Source organism: Psammomys obesus, unplaced genomic scaffold (assembly GCF_907164565.1).
Source record: "Psammomys obesus unplaced genomic scaffold, mPsaObe1.curated_primary_1811, whole genome shotgun sequence".
In the NCBI taxonomy this organism is placed as follows: domain Eukaryota; kingdom Metazoa; phylum Chordata; class Mammalia; order Rodentia; family Muridae; genus Psammomys; species Psammomys obesus.
Genome location: NW_026591598.1, coordinates 12,612,392 through 12,628,958, shown reverse-complemented (window position 1 = coordinate 12,628,958; position 16,567 = coordinate 12,612,392). Strand labels below are relative to the sequence as shown.

Genomic DNA, 16,567 nt, shown 5'->3' with positions numbered 1-16,567 from the left:
TGTGTGTGTGTGTGTGTGTGTGTGTGTGTGTGTGTGTGTGTGTGTGTCTTCCAGCTAAGCTACATCCTTATCCCTTGTCTGTCCCTCTGAGCCTTGGTTTCCAGTGAAAAAGAGAAGGGTGGGGTGCATTCATTCTGTACAGCCAGGAAGGGGCTTAGGCATAACACTCAAGGCTGCAGGGGTCCTGCAAAGGTGATCTAGGGCGTCCCAAAAGACAGTGACTCAGGCAGGGCCGAGCCGGCCAGCAGAGACTCCAGACAGCATCTGCTGGGGCCTTTCCCTCCCCTCTGAGCCTCAGCCATCGGCAGGCCCAGGAGGCCCAGGAGGCAGGAAACCCCAGCCAAGAATTTGGTCATGATGCCCTCACCACAGGCAACCTCTCCTTAAACAGCACAGAAGAGTAGGATTATCAACCAAAACCCACGTCAAAGTGAGGCTCAAATTACAGGTCCTGAATGGGAGGCCAGGGCTTAAGATCCATGTGCAGCTTGAAGTGGGGTCCAGCAGCCTGCGTTGGTACATCGAGCCCCAGAAGAGACCCAGGGAGCGCCTTCCGCCTCTCCCACCACGCAAGGCATCGACTTCTTTCCAGGCAGCCACTGGGGCGTCGGGTGTGGGCAGTCAGTCACGTGTAGGAGATTATTCCGTGAGGATAACAGCTCAGTCTGTGGCCTGCTGGAGAGCCAAGAGGAAGCTGGGCTGTGTCCTCCTGGCTTCCGCCCCAGTCATCTCAGGTTCTCTAGACTCTGTTGGGGTCTTTTGGCGTGAGTGGTTTTTCCGGCAGACACCCCGCTCCCACCTTGCCTAAGCCGAGTGCATTCCCACCATTCCGTCCCCTGGGATTCTCAGAGGCAGCACGCTCAGGACAGCTGTTTACAGCATTTGCAACCACAGAAATGGCAGATGACGAGGGCTACCTTTGAACTCAGCCAGGGGCAAATGTGTGAATCCTTCTTGTCCTCTTGCAGACCATGTCTCGGTCGGAGGACTCGGGGACAGCTTTTATGAATATTTGATCAAGTCCTGGTTGATGTCTGCCAAAACAGATACGGAGGCGAAAACTATGTACTATGAAGCCTTGGAGGTAAGAGGTTTCCCCTGCTGCCCGGGGCGGCTGTCACCCTCCCCCACCCTTCCACCAGCCTGAGTGCTGGGAGGGGCCGCAGAATGGGCAGCGGTGACTGGAAAGGCCTCCTCGGACTCTAGAGACATCTCAGAGGCCTGGGCTCGGCCGGGTCAGGCCATTTTTCCGGGGTCTGATAGGAAGTGACAGTCCGATTTAGAAGGCTCAGTTTAAACCCTCCCCCCAGCAGTCTCTGGGCTTCAGCTAATGTGCCAAAGCCCAGATGACAGCCAGGAATCCCCTTGGGGGCTCCAAGGCGAGGTCTTCAGCTGTCATTCTGGAAACCAGAGGTGGCACTTCAGGAAAGAGAGTGACAGCCAGGACAGGGGGCCACACACTCCTGCTCATCCTCCCCATGTGGGTGCGAGCTGAGATTCGGAGACAGGACACTTGCCCAAGGCCACACAGTGCTGAGGTAGCAGAGCTGGTGTCCCCGCTGGTCTGTCATGGGGTGTGGAGCGAAGGGGGAGTGGCAGGCTGGAGTGAGTCCCCCTCCTAACCAAGAGAGGAAAACTTAGACTAGGAAAGGGAAGTCGGGTAGCTGTGGATGCTCCACCATTGAGCCCAATTGAAGGGAAAGTGCATGCAGGGGCTGGAGAGATGGCTCAGTGGTCACAGCACTGGCTGCTCTTACAGAAGATCGGGGTTCACTTCCACATGGTGGCTCACAACCACCTGTTACTGCAGTTCCAGGGGATCCGATGCCCTCCTCTGACCTCCCTGGGCACCAGGGCACGCACACAGTTCATGGGTAAAACACTGTGTATGAGTAAAACACTCATACACAGAAAGCAAAACTAATGAATAAAAAATGTTGGTTTGCTTTTTTGAGACAGGGTTTCTCTGTGTAGCCCTGAGTGTCCTGGAACTCACTCTGTAGGCCAGGCTCACAGAGATCTGCCCGCCTCAAGTGCTGGGATTAAAGGCACTCGCCACCACCCTAGCATGGGCAGGCTCTGGGCCCCAGCTTTCTCATGAAGTTAGCTGGATTCTTTGTCCAGCCTCCTCGCTCTGAAACATCACCTCATGTCCTTTAACTTGAGCTCCTTCCTCCACCTCCACCCTCTCTCTAAATCAGTTCCTAGACAGCTCCCCTTACTCCTAGCCTTAGCCATGTGGGTGAGCCTCTCCTTCACCCGCTGGGCCCCTGCTGACCAGGACTGTGTCAGTCACCAGTCAGTCATCACTTCCCTCTGGCCCCTCTGCTTTCTCAGATGCACCAGGCCGTCCCCACTCCAAGGCCTTTGTACTTGCTGCCTCTCTACCCAGAATGCTATTCAAACGGCCAGGTCCTTTAGACTGCCCCACCCTTCACTCATGCGCTGCTGAAACGACCTTCCAGGCCTCTCTGTCCCATATCCAGGCTTATTCTCTCCTTCACTCGTAACGGAATCTGAAATGGTAGCTTGGCATTTGATCCTCCGCAAATACAGTGTGAGTTCTCGAGAACCGACAGTCCTGTCTCCTTGTTCACCCCATACGCCTCACACCTCAAGCAGATTGGCACGTGGTAGGCATGCGGTGATCGTTACATGAACAAGTAGGTGCTGGGTGATGGATAAGGAGAGTGAGTGGGTGGATGGGTGAATAGACCTGAACAGTTGCATGGAGGGGTGGATGAGTTCAATTGATTGATATAGACAGTTGGACAGATGGATGGATGGACAGATACACGGGTGGGTGGATAGATGGGTGGGTGTATGGATCATGGGCAGATGGGAACAGTTGGGTGGATGGGGTAGATGGATGGACGGATGGATATATGACTGGATAGGTGGATTGGTGTGGGCAGCCAGACGGGCGAACGGATGGATGGACTGATGGACAGATCGGTGGCTGGATGCACGCGTGGATTGACGTGAGCAGCTGGAACAGTGTTGGATGAGTTGGTGGGTAGACAGATGGACCGATGGGTGGACCAGTAGATGGATGGAGAGCACGTTGATGTGGCCAGTGGGATGGAGGGATCCTTGCACGGCTGAGTTGATGGGCAGATGGGCGAAGTTAGATATGGATGGATGGATGGATGGGTGGCTTGAGGAATACATGAGTGGGAGATGGGTGAATTAAGGCGAGCAGATAGGCGGATGTGTTGGGGAAGGGGCAGACTGGTGTGAACAGTTGGATGGATGTGTGGATGGACAGTGGCTAAGCACCATTTGATGGCAGGAGCCTGCCCAGAAACGGCAGAGCTTACAGAAGCACACTGACAGACCTCCAGAGCCGTGGACCTCTTAAAACTGTGGGTTGGAAAATCTCAGGGGTGAGATTTCTCTGCCTGGCAACCTAACACCAAGCTCTGTGTCATGAGACGGTCGATCTCACCCACTTCATCTCGGCCCTGTCTGCCCTTGGCCTGGGCCAGCATCCCCTGGTGGAGGAATAGTTTCTCCTCGTCCTGCAGCTCTCTGCAGAGTAAGCATGAGGTTAACGGGCGCACTGACTCCCGGCCCTTAGGGGCACACCGTGGTTGCAGCTTCGAGGGGAGAGATGGCCATGAATTATTTAAGCAGTCTGAGAGCCTCAGAAAGCATGGCTGAGTAGAGAGGCCTCTGCTCCCGCATTTGATCTTCTGTAAGGAGCCTGGGGCCACAGGCCCTGGGTGAAGGGCAGGCCTCTGGCAGGTCTAGGCCTTTGAAGACTATTCTAGCCATCCTTAGCCTTCGGAGACTCAGACCTCTTCTCCGGCTATATACCAGCAATAGTGTCTGAACCTCTGGGGTGGCCCAGGAATGGTTCGGTGGAGCTTCCCAGAGATCTCTGCGTAAGCCAGGGCTGGGAACCTGCAGGTTCAACCTGTGCCCAGGTGGGGTGGGTAGGAGGGTTCAGCCCTCCCCCCCAGATGCTCCTTTGTGTGTTGTAAGAAGAGGGCCTGTAAGGAAGCCAGGGAGGACCTCATCACTGTGACTTCCTCTAGACAAATATACTCCACCTTAATGAAATGGAGACTCGAAAGGCCTAGACTCACCAAGATGCCCGATGCTGACCCGGCTGTTCCCGTCTGCCCTGGCTAGCTGCAAATGACTTGGGTCCCTGTAGGAGGACCCGCTTGGGTGGGCTTCCCAAGAGGCATGGGAAGGAACTGGCTGAGACAGGCACCAAGCCAGGTCACAGTGCCCTCCTCTTCCTGTGAGCTTGTATTCCCGGTCTACAGATGAGCAAAGTGAGTCTTCAGGAAAGCCGGAAGTGGCTCAGAGACACCCAGACACCTCACACCACCACCACCAAACTCAGCCCCTCCGTGCCGTGTCTTGTGACTTGAGCCTTGTCCTGGTACCCCACCAGCAGCAGCCTGAGTCTCACTCCTGGCTTTAGCCCAAGCTACAGGAGAGGGCTCGCTGCATTCAGGTGGGTGACCTGAGTCCCCCCAGAACCTACTGAAGAGCTCAGCCTGGTGGCGGGTGTCTGTAATCTCAGAGCTGGGGAGGGGGGAGGCAGAGATGGGGGTTCCTGAAGGGCCTCTGAGCTGGAGGCCAGCCTGGTCTACAGAGTGAGCTCCAGGATGGCCAAGATTACACAGAGAGACCCTGTCTCGAAAAACAAAACAAACAAACAAACAAAAACCCCAAGGTGGGCAGCCTTTGAGGAATAGCTGTGGCTGGCCTCCGGGCTCCACATACGTGTGCACACATTTCAAACACCCCCACACATACACCGGTGCCCACAGGAACGTGCACATATGAACACACACGGGGAAGGAAACTGGACACTTCTATCTCCACCTCTGCTCGCCTCTGTCATAGTCTGAGACACTGAGCTGCACTTCCCTCCGAGAGGCAGCTACCCAACCTGTGGGAGTGAGTATAGAGAGAGCTGTCTCCCAGCCCCACGGCATGGCATCCCGGCATCTCCCCACACGTCTGTTTCATCACCCCCAACACATAGGTAGGTCCTGGGGCCCTGGATTCGCCCAGATGCCCCTGCAGTGACCCTTCACAGAGCAGCTGCCGGGAGCCCGCTCTACCCAGGAACCAGCGCTGAGCCCGGATGGGCCCCACCTAGCAGCTGGTGGCACTTTGGGCCTCAGCATGCTCCCCATGTGGAGCCTGGTGCCCTAGCAAGGCAGCTCATCAGCCTTTCCCCATCTGCCACTCAGCAAGGGTCCTGCAGCCAGCCGCCCAGCCCTGGCCCTGACAGGAGAGAAAAAGGAAAAAAAAAAAATGGATCCAGAAGCCAACTCCATCTCCATGGGCCAGGTCCCGGCTCTGGCTGGCGGCTGTGTCAAGCGACACTCCCATAAGGGGGTGAAAACACCGTACATAGTGGAGAGGCAGGAGGAGGGAGACCCCTCCAAGGATGGTGGCACGCTGGAGGAGGCCTTCCGGGGCTCAGCATGCAGGGTGAGGGAGCAAGAGACCCCTCCGGCCTCGCTCTGCAAAGCCAAGCACCCACACTTTCCTCTCTTCCTGTCTGCTGAGCACAGTCATTTCTATGTGCGTTTAAATCTCTGCGCCCAGAGCGAGGCCCATCCACAGTGCCACTGTGTCCCCAGCCCTTGGTCCCCAAAAGACCCTGGTCCTCTTGGGATATCCAAACAGAGAAAAGACCAGTGAGGCGGGGAAGGATGTGGGTAGAGGGCGGGGGACAGGCTGCAGAGGACTCATGGGTGGCATTTGTTGGGAACTCCGGTACAAAGAGACAAAGCTGACGTGGCACAGAGAGCACACGTAGCTTGCCCGGTGCCACACAGCACAAGTGAGATCTGAAAAGAGATCTGAACTCACAGAATGTGTGCCCGGGAGTCAGTTTAGAAAACTGGTTGCACCTTGGGGCCCAGATGAGGGTGCCTGCGAGGCCTAGTGAAGCCCTTTCTACAGTGGTGCTAAGACTCTCTTGAGGTTGCCCAAAGGCCTGTGATATGATCCACTTCATTTCAGAGTAGAGGAGGGCCACCATGGAGGCAGAGGACAGTAACGTCCCCGAGGGGCCTCAGTTAAAATCAGGACTCACAGGCCTGTGGAGGCCAGCTTCGGACCGTGCGGGCAGCATCCAGCTTCAGAATTCTGGGAGCTGTCAGCAGGGAGCAGAAGGCACCCCAGCTCACGGTCACTTCTCCTTCGTACTAAAAGGAGCCTGCAGCGCTAGCAGAGGGGACAGAGCTTTCGTGACTGACCAGGCGGGAGAGAGCAGTGCTGAAGCCCCCGATGAGACACAGGGGCCTCCCTCCCACAAAGACGGAACCCCAGTGCCTTCTGGACACTTGGGGCCCTTATACAGGCCAGCAGCCTTGGAGCCAAGCCCTTCCAGAAGAGGGTGCAGCAGAGGCAAAGTTTTGTTGATCATCACTTTATTCGTCCTGATCGTTGTTGAGTTTGGAAATGGGAATCAGGTGCACAAGTTTGCACACAGGTGTTTTTACCTGCAGCTCTATCTCACTGATTCCCATTGGAAAGATTTTTTTTTTTTTTTTTTAAGAAAGTGTTCTTTAAAGCATTGATTTCTTTCAACCTTTAAAACTTGGTTTCGGGTTTCGGGGGTGTTTGTGTACCACGTGCGTGCAGTGCCTGCAGAGGCCGGAAGAGGGCGGCAGATTCCCCAGAACTGGAGTTACAGGCTGTTAGCTGCCCCCTGGGTGCTGGGAATGAACCTGGGGACTCTGAAAGAGCAGCCAGCGCTGTTACCCTCTGAACCATCTCTCCAGCCGCAAAACGTAGATTTAGAAGGCCTGTGTTGCATCCCAGCTCTCAGCAGGACCCCTTCGCTGGCTCTAGGGAACCGAGGGCCCTGCAGAGCAGCCATGCCACTGTTCCCTCGTAGCTCACTTGTTTCCTTCCCTTCCCTTCTCACTGTTTCCCGACGGAACTCTCCTCCCCCTTCCCAGGCCATAGAGACCTATTTGGTGAATGTCTCTCCCGGGGGCCTGACCTACATTGCCGAGTGGCGAGGGGGAATTCTGGACCACAAGATGGGACACCTTGCCTGCTTCGCAGGGGGCATGATCGCCCTCGGGGCCGAGGACGCCAAGGAGGACAAGAGGGCCTACTACCGAGAGCTTGCTGCCCAGATCACGAGGACGTGCCACGAATCCTACGCCCGCTCAGGTAACCCTGCAGGGGAAAAGCAGCACCCAACACCCGGCCAAACACCGAGAAGCACTGGCTGAGCAACAGAGCGGTGGGGGGGAGGGGCACTCTTCGTACCATCTCCCCCGGGAAACTACTAGAATTTGGGTGACAGGCAAGCCCTACCTGCACTGACTGTTTCATGTCCGGCGCCTAGAGGTGTCCCTACTGAGCCTCCCAGCACAGACAGGGAGTCCCAGGTTCTAAGGGGACTTGGCCAAGGTTCCACAGGAGGCAGGGACTGGAGGGTCCTCTAACACCCACGGGAAGATTGAACCCTGCGAATCTCCCGCCTGCAAGGGTACTTCTGCCTGTCCTCTCGCCCAGCGAGCTTAAATACACACCTGGCACTTATCAAAACAGAATAGTCCGTCTGGGGGCCATGAGCCCCAACCCTCCTTTTATGCTTGGTGACACGGTCAGCCCATAGAGAGGGAACTGTCCTAGAGAAAGTCCTTGTGAATGTGAGTGGCTGAGCCAGGCCCTGACAGCCAGGCCCGCCCCATCCCGGACATTCAGCCTCAGAGCCACGGTGGCGAGAGGTGGAGGAGAGATTGAGCTGTGCCGGGTGCTGAGAGCCAGTGCCTAAGCGGCCCTGCCAGAGGCTCTGACCGCCAGAGCCCAGCGGGGAGTCTCAGGGCTGGTCCTAGGAAATTACATCTTTCGTGCTGGGCCTGAAATCTGGCCCTCCATTCTCTTCTCCGGGCCGTAAACAAATGGGACGTCTCAGGACTGATAATACAGAGCTTGCAGTTTGTCTGGACAATCACCCAGGGCTGTAAAAGACAGCCGCTTAATGGAGCATATTGTCCCAACCAGCCCGGCTCCCCCGCCGGCTGCACAGCCACCGCCTCCCTCACCCCATTAGCATCTTGGCAAAAGCGCTGTTTCCCAGTGGCAGAGCCTTTCTGCCATCTGGGGGGTGCGGGGTAGAAAGAAGCTGAGCCCAGCTGACTCCTCAGAAGATAACCTCCCAAAGTGCCCAACAGGAGGAAATCCCCCACCCTGAGGCCTCCTGGGGGCCAAGGCCAGACAGGAGGGAGGGCATTCCCGGGATTAGAACTCATGCCCCACTAGCCTGGGCAGGTATGCAGGCAGGAGAGGCACAGCCCAGCTCAGCCTTGACTCACTGTGTGGCCTTGGATAAAATGCTTAGCCTCTCTGATCCTGTTTCTGCACAAATGAGAGAAGGATTGCCCTTAACAAAAAAAGAGAAAGGAAAAATTAAGGGCGATGATCGTGCAAAGCGCCTGGAGGAGCCCTTGAAATCACAAAGAGCAGCTGTGCTGCTCTTTGCCATTTTGGTCCTGCGGAAAAGAAAATGGCAGCAGACTGTCCACACACAAAACCTGGACCTCATCAGGCCCATCCCCCTCTGCCTAAGCAGGTGCTTTTCCGAGCTGCTGTCTTAGGCAGGGTTTCTACTGCTGTGATGGAAAACACAGTGAGCAAAAACAGCTTGAGAAGGAATTTACTTCATCCTAACAGTTTTCAGACCACACCCCATCGCTGAGGGTAGGCGGGGCGGGAACCCAAGGCAGGAACCTGGAGGCCGGAGCTGGAGGCAGGCCGTGGAGGGGTGCTGCTCACTGGCTTGCTCCTCATAATTTGCTTGGCCTGCTTTCTTCTAGAACCCAGGGCCACCTGCCCAGGGGTGGCAGCGCCCCTGTTGGGCTGGGCCATCCCCCATCAATCATCAGTTAATACAATACCCCACAGACTTGCCTCCAGGCCAGGCTGGAGAGAGGGCTCATTGATAAAGAGTGTCTGTTGCTCTTCCAGAGGACCCAAGTTCGATTTCCAGAAGCCACATCAGGTAGCTCACAACCACCTGTGACTTCAGTTCCGAGGGATCCGACACAGACACCGGCACTCTCGTGTACATACATAAGCATAATTAAAAATGAGTTTTAAAACATAAGATTTCCTCTTCCCAGAAATGTCTAGATTCTTGTCAGGTTTGACAAAAACTGACCCACGCTAATGGTCCAGTCACAGCCGTTTTCTTAGGTGGCTGTGGGTGTGTGAAGGGAGGGACTGGTGGCATATTAGCATAATGAAAGATCTGCTAAGTCCTAGACCCCAACTTTTTTTAGGGGAAGGGGCTGAGACAGGTCTCAAGATGTAGCCCTAGTTAGCCTACAACTCATGATGTAGACCAGGCTGGCCTCAAAATCAGAGATGAGCCTGCTTCCGCCTCCCGAGTGCTGGGGTTGCGAAACTGCTAAAGTCTTTAAGCTTCGAGGAGCTTGCTGTGGAGGCTGTGCAGCTTGACTGACGCAGCCTCGAGAGAGGCAACTGACAGGCCTGCCCCATCTCAGCACTCTGCCCCGGCCCGCTAGGTCTCCAGGGTTATCCTAGACAGGGTCTGAGGCGTAGAAAGTGGCGGTTGTGACGGGCTGCTGATCTGTTCCCACAGACACCAAGCTGGGGCCTGAGGCTTTCTGGTTCAACTCTGGCCGGGAGGCAGTGGCCACGCAGCTGAGCGAGAGCTACTACATTCTGCGGCCCGAGGTGGTGGAGAGCTACATGTACCTGTGGCGGCAGACGCATGACCCCGTCTACAGGGAGTGGGGCTGGGAGGTGGTGATGGTGAGTGTGGGCTATCGGGCGCCCCTGGGAAGCCACAGTCAGAGACTTCGGAACTCAGGGGCTGCCGGAAGGCAGCCAGGCCGTCCTCTGGCCAAGGACTGGAATGGTGGAGTTGAGCAGGAGGCAGCAGCTCTGGGGAAGTGTTCCTGAGGCAAGGCTGAGGTTGCTAAGGAGGGTCTCTGAGCAGACTCAAGGACAAGGCTGGTGGCCACCCCTAACGTACCATCTAGGTGCTCTGCCCCAGAGGCCCTGCTCCTGGCCCCAGAGCCTGCATGGGTTGCGTGAGGTGCCTCCTTTGAAGCAGGGACAGCGGGCAGCCAGCAGCTCACCCTGCTCGGTCTCTAGCAACCCTCCAACCCCCCACGGTCTTCCTTCCATCTCACTCATTAGAAGCCCGGCCCTCCCAGGGTGTCTCAGCCACTGTTGCTGCGAAGACACTCCATGTACACTTAATTGGAGGCTTTCTTACGGTTTCAGAAATTTGGTCCATTATCATCATGGCAGGGGGCTTGGCAGCAGGCATAATGCTGGAGTAGTGAGGGCTACATCCTGATCCACAGGCAGAGAGAGAGAGAGAGAGAGAGAGAGAGAGAGCGCCTGGGCCCGAGAAAAGCTCTTGAGATCCCCAGTGACACTTCTTTCTATGAAGCCACACCCACTCCAACAAGGCCACACCTCCTGATCCTTCTCAAAGAGTTCCGCTTTCTCCGCCTAAGCATTCAAATAGAGGAGCCTGTGGGCCCCATTCTTTAAAGTGCCACACAGGGCTAGACAGCAAAGACAAAGGTAGTGCTTCCAGAAAATTCTCTGATGGGTGCTACCTCTTCTGTCCCTCTTCCCACAAGCCCCTGGGCCCATGCCAACAAGAAGTCACCTGCTTTGGGGACAGGCTATCCTGGCAGTGCACACTCAGGGTGGAGGACTGGTTACATTTAGGATGAGTCCTGCATCTGCTTCCCTGAGGCCCTGGCTCCTGACCTTCAAAGGCCAAATGTTGTGTGCTCTTGTGCATCATGAGAGCAGACCGGGGGCTCATGCTGGATGTAGAAAAAAGCAGGAACAAGCATGAAAGGGTCCCCCAAAAGGCCTCTCAGCAGTGCCTCTATCTGAGGGGCCCCCAAATGGCAATGCATCCCATCAGAGCCTCCTCTGACTAGGTTGCTGAGGTGGGCTGTAATTCTGGTAAGATTTCGTGCAGTTGTCGGAGTGCCAGGTTTCTGAGGAGACCTTAGCCCCACACAACATAGGGAAAGGCCCCACTTTTTAAGAAGTCCAGAATATGCTCTTGTGGTTGGATTTCCAGGCAGCAGGGAAAGGGGGAAAGATCCATTTTGCCCTTTGTGACTGTAGCTGGAGCAGGTGGCCTGTCATCCCCAGCAGGGATGGCGGGGCTCCTGATCTCTGATCTCTGATCCAAACGCAATGAGCCAAACCACATTTCCGTGTGGAATGGGAGGCCCACATCCACCCTGACACTGAAGCCTTGTCTCCAAAGCCTCCAGGCTTCCGTCTCTGCTTTCTGGATCCCAGCAGCCCCTGCAGATCACCAGCGACCGTCCTTGACCTCATCACCTCTGTGGTGAAAGGGTCAGTGAACAGGTTACCCAGGTTCCTGAAAGGTGAAGTCGGGGCCAAACTCTGACCAGGGAAAGCTCAGTTAACCAGGAAAGTATCAGGGCTGAGTTCCCAGAGTGGGTGGGTGCCGGACCCCCAGGCGGCCAGCCAAGGGTCAGGGCCTTTGTGGTGTTGAGCTCCAGCCAAGCATCTCCTCCACGAGCTAAGGCTGCCCCCTTCCTCCAGGCCCTGGAGAAACACTGCCGGACGGAAGCCGGCTTCTCCGGGATCCAGGATGTGTACAGCAGCAACCCCAACCACGACAACAGGCAGCAGAGCTTCTTCCTGGCCGAGACACTGAAGTGAGTGTAGCTCTCCCGGGGTCGGGCCCTTGGCTCCGGCATCACGGAAAGGGAGCCCATTTGGGGTGGAGGCTTAGGGTCCCCAGTGCTACGCAGCAGGCTGAGCCTAATTCTTCCCAAGAGCCACAGCGCTGCCCACAGCTGTGGCTTCTCAGACCCCTTTACCTGGTCCTTTGCCACTCAGCTCTTCTGAATAAAAGTCAGGCTCCACGTGACCTCTGTGACCTCTGTGACCTCTGCAGCCCAGCTTGGAGTGCTTGGCAGTCTCCTGCCGGCTTCTGGCACAGTCGGCTGCCCTCCTCCCTCACCCCCATCCCCGCTACTCTCAGATGCTGGGCTATGCCCACATTGGTGGTCCCTTCTAGGAAGTCCCCACCCAGGAGGCTGGAGTTAACACAGCCGGCTGCCTGGATGCCCTTCCGGAGCTTAACGGTAGCTTGAAATGGGTGCAGACACTAGGCTACTGGACCAAGAGTCTAGATGCCAAAGTCTGCAGGGCCCCTCGGGGCAGGGCGGTCAAGCCAGGATTAAACCAGGTCTTCAGGCCCCAGGCAGGCGGCCCTCCTCCTCCCCCAGGGCACTAACTGCTCTCCTTCCCTCCCCCGCCACACAGATACCTCTATCTTCTGTTCTCTGAAGATGACGTGCTGTCGGAGGAGGACTGGGTGTTCAACACCGAAGCCCACCCACTGCCCGTCAACCACTCCGACAGCTCGGGCGTGGCTGGGCACCGCCACTGACCCACCGTCCCCGTGCCCGCGTCTCAGGGATGCCTCTCCTTTCTTGGGATCCGGGACCGTTCTCAGAGCGCTGGGGACGGGAGGCCCACGGCGGGCAGCCCCTGGGCGGACGCGTCAGACGGGCGACTTGTTTTTCCTCTGTGAGGAGACAGGAGCAGGTGATGCAGCAGCATGGCCCGGGCAGCCGTCCCTGGGGCCCGCACGTTCCTTTCCACGGGGGAACTTCTGCGCCCCCACACTCGCTGTCACAGGGCCAAAGGACTTGAGGGTTGCGTGACCACCCCATTGTGTTTGATTCGCTTCCTTTTCGGTTCCCGGAGTTCGGTTTCGCTGGATTTTGGCTTCGTCCCCTCCCGGCTCCCATTTGAGTTTTCTGACGATTATAAATATAATTTTCGAAATCATGCGCCTTCCGAAACTGCACCGCCTAACTCAAGGGGGCCGTGAGCGTCCCGTACACGCGCGCTCTTGACCCGTCCATCTCTTATCGCCTGTTACCCAACCTTGCCCCTCCCACCCAGTGTCATTTACTTTATCATTCGAGGAGGCGCCTCCCTTTGATTTGGTCCCAAATGTTACAAATCACTAATGCTATTTTCATTACTGTAATGGAAAAATATGTGACTAGAATAAAGGACTCTATTGAATAAGAAATGAGGTTGGACTCCTTGGCCGCCAGTGGCTCCTGGGAAGAGCGCTACAACAGTGTCATAGGAACAGCCACCAGCCGGGAGCCCAGCCAAGCCGACCCGAGCCAAGGTGTGGTTTAGTAAATGGGTCCAGCTTCTTCTCTGACTCTCCCTTCGATTGGCCCCCTAGATGCAGGAAGCATGAGGCCGGCCCTTTGGGTAGAGTTGGGTGTGCATGCTCTGATGGAGGATTGGGAGAAGCCCAGAGAGGTGAAGCTGTTGGCCTGAGGTCACACAGCAAGGCAGAAGCGAGCCTTGCCTCTGGGACCTTCTGGCCCCCCCCGTCCTTTGTTCGTCTGCTGTCGACCAGCGATGCATGCTGAGCGCCTGCCTCGACCAGGTGCTGCAAGGCCGACCAGAGACAAAGTGGGCAGTGAGGTGGCCACCACCCCGAAGTCAGGGGGCTCAGGTCATGCGGTGCCCCTGGGTCAGTGGAATGACTGCAAATACCAACAAGAAGACATGAGGCTAAGCCAATGATAGCCAGGATGTGGCTCAGGGGTTAGGGACGACAGGGTGACTTTTAAGCCAAGATAAATGGAAGCTGTAGGAAAGGGTAATGGGGTAAGGTCTGCCAACCCAGACCCCCCCTTCCCACCCTCCCTGGGCCCATCCCCTTTGTGACCCCAAAGGCCATCTGCATGGCAAGGAGCTAGGCCCCTACCCTGAAGTGCCACTTGCAGCCTTGCCACGGCGGAGGTCCTGGGTAGTGCTGAGTCTTTCCCAGCCCCTTTGTCAGACTGTGCTTGTCAATCGGCCATCAGGGCATCGGGGCTCTGGGCCTAGTGACCCCTTTCCCCACCGTGTGAGCCCAGGCAAGTCACCTCACCTCTCTGGGCTCTTTCTCACCAGCAGAAATTCTATCTGCTGAGGTTGCCATGGGAACCAGTGCGATGCTCCTGACCCCCTATGGTCCAGGAGACATTGCCCCCTTGTTATGGAGGCTCAGACCCCCAGTCCTTCCTGAGCAGAGGCGTGCACGCAGAGCCCTGGTAGTAGGAACTCCGGCCCGCAGAGTGGCAGCCACGAGTTTTTATCAGGTGTCACAGAAGAGGGTCTCCTGCTACCCACAGCACGCATGTCAAAGGAAGGGAGAAACTCGCTGCACACTGTAGGACAATTAAGACGCTGATATAATCAGAAAGAAAATAGGGTCACCTCGCTACTCTCTGGAAAAAATACTGTTATATTTTCTTCTAGACCTTTTTCTATGAATATATATATTTTTTGCAAACATGGCAGCAGCCTATGCATATGGTTTTCTTGTAACCCAGCTTTTGCACCTCACTATATATTGTGAACATCTTTCCGTGTCAACAAATATGCACGTATGTGTCGACACTCTTCCTGGTCACGTAGTTTCCCACCGTGTGCCATCCCATGCGGTGTGTGTGTCACATCCTGGTTCGGGGTATTCGGGTTTGTGTCTTCCGGGGCTCTCGGTTACAACTTAAACTAAAGCATGTATTGTCTTGCTAGTGAGTGGCTCCTGGGATCTTGGGAGTGAGGGAACAGCCAGGCCTTAAGAAGGACAAGAGAGCTGAAGAGATGGCTCCCTGGTTGTGTGGTTAATCCTTACGTTCTCGAAGAGGTGATCCCTGGCGCCCATGTCAGGCAGCTCACAGCCACCTGTAAGTCCTTCCCTACCGGACCTGTCACCTTCTGGCTCCCACAGGCACCCACACACATATGGCAGACTCGCAAACAGACACACCCACACATACACACAAATTATTTTTAAAAAGACAAGAATGAGGATTTGGTGGCCAAGGTTCCTCCGAGAGCCAGGGGTAGCCTTCCAGGTCCCCAACAGGATGGCTGAGGCCAAAGTACCCAAATCCCACTCTGTGCTTGTTCCACTGGGCTAAGCCTGGGAACCAATGGCCCATAGCCAAGGGTGGAGAAGCATCTTGTTTGACAGATCCACCAAGGTCTGAGCATAGATGTTCATGGAGGACAAACGGGCTTCACTACCTACATAAGGGGCCTGGAGCTGAGTGGTAAGGAGAGGGCTGTGAAGAAGACCCTGGCTTCTCCTCCTCCCATAGTGCCCAGCTCTTCCCTGGATGGTGACACTTAGAATGTCTCTCCTGCCAAAGTCCACAGGCACCCTGCTGGGCCCATGTCACATCCTTGTCCTTTGCCTTTCTGCTGGGAGCAACTTGTGAAAATGGCTACTTTAACAGCCATCCTCCAGGAGGGCCCTTGCAGGTAGGGAAGTAGCATCTTCTCAGCCCTTAACACCACACCAGGGATAAAAATAAGGAAGGCTTGAGGTGGCTGACAACAGACAGGCTCTGGGGATGACTCAGACCCTGGAGGCAAGACTCAGGCTACCCTTCTCCACAGAGGCCCGCAGCTCCAGCCCATCTTCACCTCACCGACAGCTCAGGGCCTGCCTTGGAGTTTTCCTCACCACCTGCCCAGGCCCTGAGCCCTACAGTAGCACGGTAAGCAGAGGGCATAGTCAGGCCGAGCTACCTCCATCAAACCAGCTGTGTGTGTTCAGATGGCCAGATGTGCTGGTGGTGTGGGAGGCAAGACTGGCAGCTTGATCAGTAAGGCACTCAGTGCACAAGCGGGAGGATCTGAGTTCAGATCTCACGTACCCACATAAGGGCCTCACTGGGTGGCACTGGGTAATTCCCAGAGCTGGGGGGAGGAGAAGTGGGAAACTGGTAGATTCCTAGAACTCACTGGCCAACCAATCCAATCAAATTACTGAGGTCCAGGGAGAGACTCTGCCTCAAAAATATGATAGAGTGGAGGCCAGAGAGACGGCTCAGGGGTTAAGCACATGCGCTGCTCTTCCATGGGCCCAGGCTTGATTATCAGCAGCTCTGTTGGCAATTCGTAGCCACCTGTATCTCCAGCTCCGTATAATCCCGAGGCCTCTTCTGGACTCCTTGGGTACCCGAACTCACACAGACACACAGACGACACACAGGAAAATAAAGGAATTTTTTTTTTTAATGGTGGAGAGTAATAGAGGAAGATCCTCAGTGTTAACCTCTGGCGCCCACACACGTATGCCCACGTGGGTGCATGCACGCATGTACATGCTTGCACACAAGAGTTTGTGCACATACACACACACACAAGGCAAAACTGGAGCTCCCCTGAGGTCAAGATGGGGTTCTCACGCCACGGTTACAGACCAGTGACAGAGCATTATCTTAACTTGAGCTAGGCCCTGGGTTCCAATTCAGCACCTTCCATCATGCTATCACTTGGGGGTGTGGCCATCAGTGTGTGATGGGGCCACAGCTGCCCCTGTACCTTCAGGTCACACGACACTGAGCTGAGTGAGCCCGCCTGACTGACTGAGCTCCCTCATTCACTGGCTGCCAGCGGCAGAACCCTGGGGTTGCTCGGCTGCAAACACGCTCGGTTCCCTCAGTTTGCTTCAGTGTCTACACCTGCCCAGCTTGGCTCCCGGATCAGA

The 16,567-nt window shown here is 55.9% G+C and overlaps 1 protein-coding gene across 1 annotated transcript in view; it reads left to right on the top strand.

Annotated features, from left to right (window-relative positions):
- Man1c1 (mannosidase alpha class 1C member 1) overlaps nt 1–13,081 on the top strand; it is a 127,972-nt gene extending 114,891 nt beyond the window's left edge. The window contains exons 8-12 of the mRNA XM_055611055.1: nt 969–1,084; nt 6,945–7,164; nt 9,605–9,777; nt 11,578–11,693; nt 12,307–13,081. Of these exons, the coding sequence (XP_055467030.1) occupies nt 969–1,084; nt 6,945–7,164; nt 9,605–9,777; nt 11,578–11,693; nt 12,307–12,433 (752 nt within the window). The 3' untranslated portion in view covers nt 12,434–13,081. The remainder of the gene's footprint in view (nt 1–968; nt 1,085–6,944; nt 7,165–9,604; nt 9,778–11,577; nt 11,694–12,306) is intronic.
- Nucleotides 13,082–16,567: the final 3,486 nt, after the last annotated feature.